This window comes from Emiliania huxleyi, assembly GCF_000372725.1.
Source record: "Emiliania huxleyi CCMP1516 unplaced genomic scaffold EMIHUscaffold_6437, whole genome shotgun sequence".
NCBI lineage: Eukaryota > Haptophyta > Isochrysidales > Noelaerhabdaceae > Emiliania > Emiliania huxleyi.
Window position 1 is genome coordinate 1 of NW_005197171.1, and position 1037 is coordinate 1037.

The window sequence follows — 1037 nt, forward strand, 5'->3', positions numbered from 1 at the left end:
TCAGCTCGAGCGGCCGCCGGCTGAGCTGCCGCGCGCTCCAGCGGGCCCAGCCGCCCTTGCCGGGGGAGGAGGCCTCGGGGCGTGGCGGTGCGGGGGCCTCGAAGGAGCGGAAGCCGAAGGAGTCGAACCGAGGGTCGTCGTCCTCGTCTGGCACCTCGACCCAGTCATCAGATGAGCAGCCCGCCGACGCCGGGTCAATGCACACGCTCTCCGCGGCCTGGGCCGCGCCGACGGGCCAGGAGGCGTACCCGAGGCTGCTCTCGGATTCGTGCGCCATGAGAGTAGCAGGCCAGCACAAGTGTCAGCGCTGACACTGCCGCTCTTTCGTTTGGACGGGTTCTGCCCACCAGGACGCGAAAGAAGAAACAAAAGGCGCGGGGGATTTTGGAATGGGTGTCCCTCCCTTGGGTGTCCGGTTGCTTTCTTTTTCTTTTTGGAAGGGGTGGCGGGACGGCTGTGGAGCGAAGTGGCCGTAGCCAGCCTCAAACACCCATGGGACAAAAAGATGAGATTGCCAGATGAGAACGGGGGGAAGGAAGGACAGGCGAGCGACTTTGACGACGTGCTCGAGGACATGTACATGTAGGTAGGAGATGTGACGACCAAAACGATCTTGGGAGCCAGCCAGGGTGAGACAACAGGTCGGGGTGCCACACGGGGCACACCACAGGCGCATTCTAGAAGGGGAAAGGAAAGAAAAACGGGGAATGAAGGGGCCCCGCCACGAGGAGTGCGTTTTGGGGATGCAGAGCGTGCATTGGACACAAGAAGACAGTGAGAGCCACCACCCAGGCGTCGTTGGCGCACCTAGGGGGATTTTTGAAGACCAACAAGAAATCACGACTCTCACAGAGACTTGGGCTCGGCAGCTTGTTAGCCCTCAGCCGAAGCTGGGGCCGGTCCCGTAGCCGAGAGAGCCCGCGCCGATGAGTTCGACGCGGTCGGGCTTCTTCGCACCTACTGAGCGGCAAATGCGCTAGAAACAAAGAACCCCCCCCCCCCCCTGCCGCCCCCCCCTCACACAACGGAAGCACACA

The 1037-nt window shown here is 62.8% G+C and overlaps 1 protein-coding gene across 1 annotated transcript; it reads right to left on the reverse strand.

Moving 5' to 3' along the window:
* EMIHUDRAFT_631946 (hypothetical protein) lies at nucleotides 1-277 on the reverse strand (the record flags this gene model as incomplete). Its single annotated transcript, XM_005763178.2, has 1 exon — nucleotides 1-277. A coding segment is annotated over one exon (277 nt), but the record flags the coding sequence as incomplete, so codon positions are not given.
* Nucleotides 278-1037: the final 760 nt, after the last annotated feature.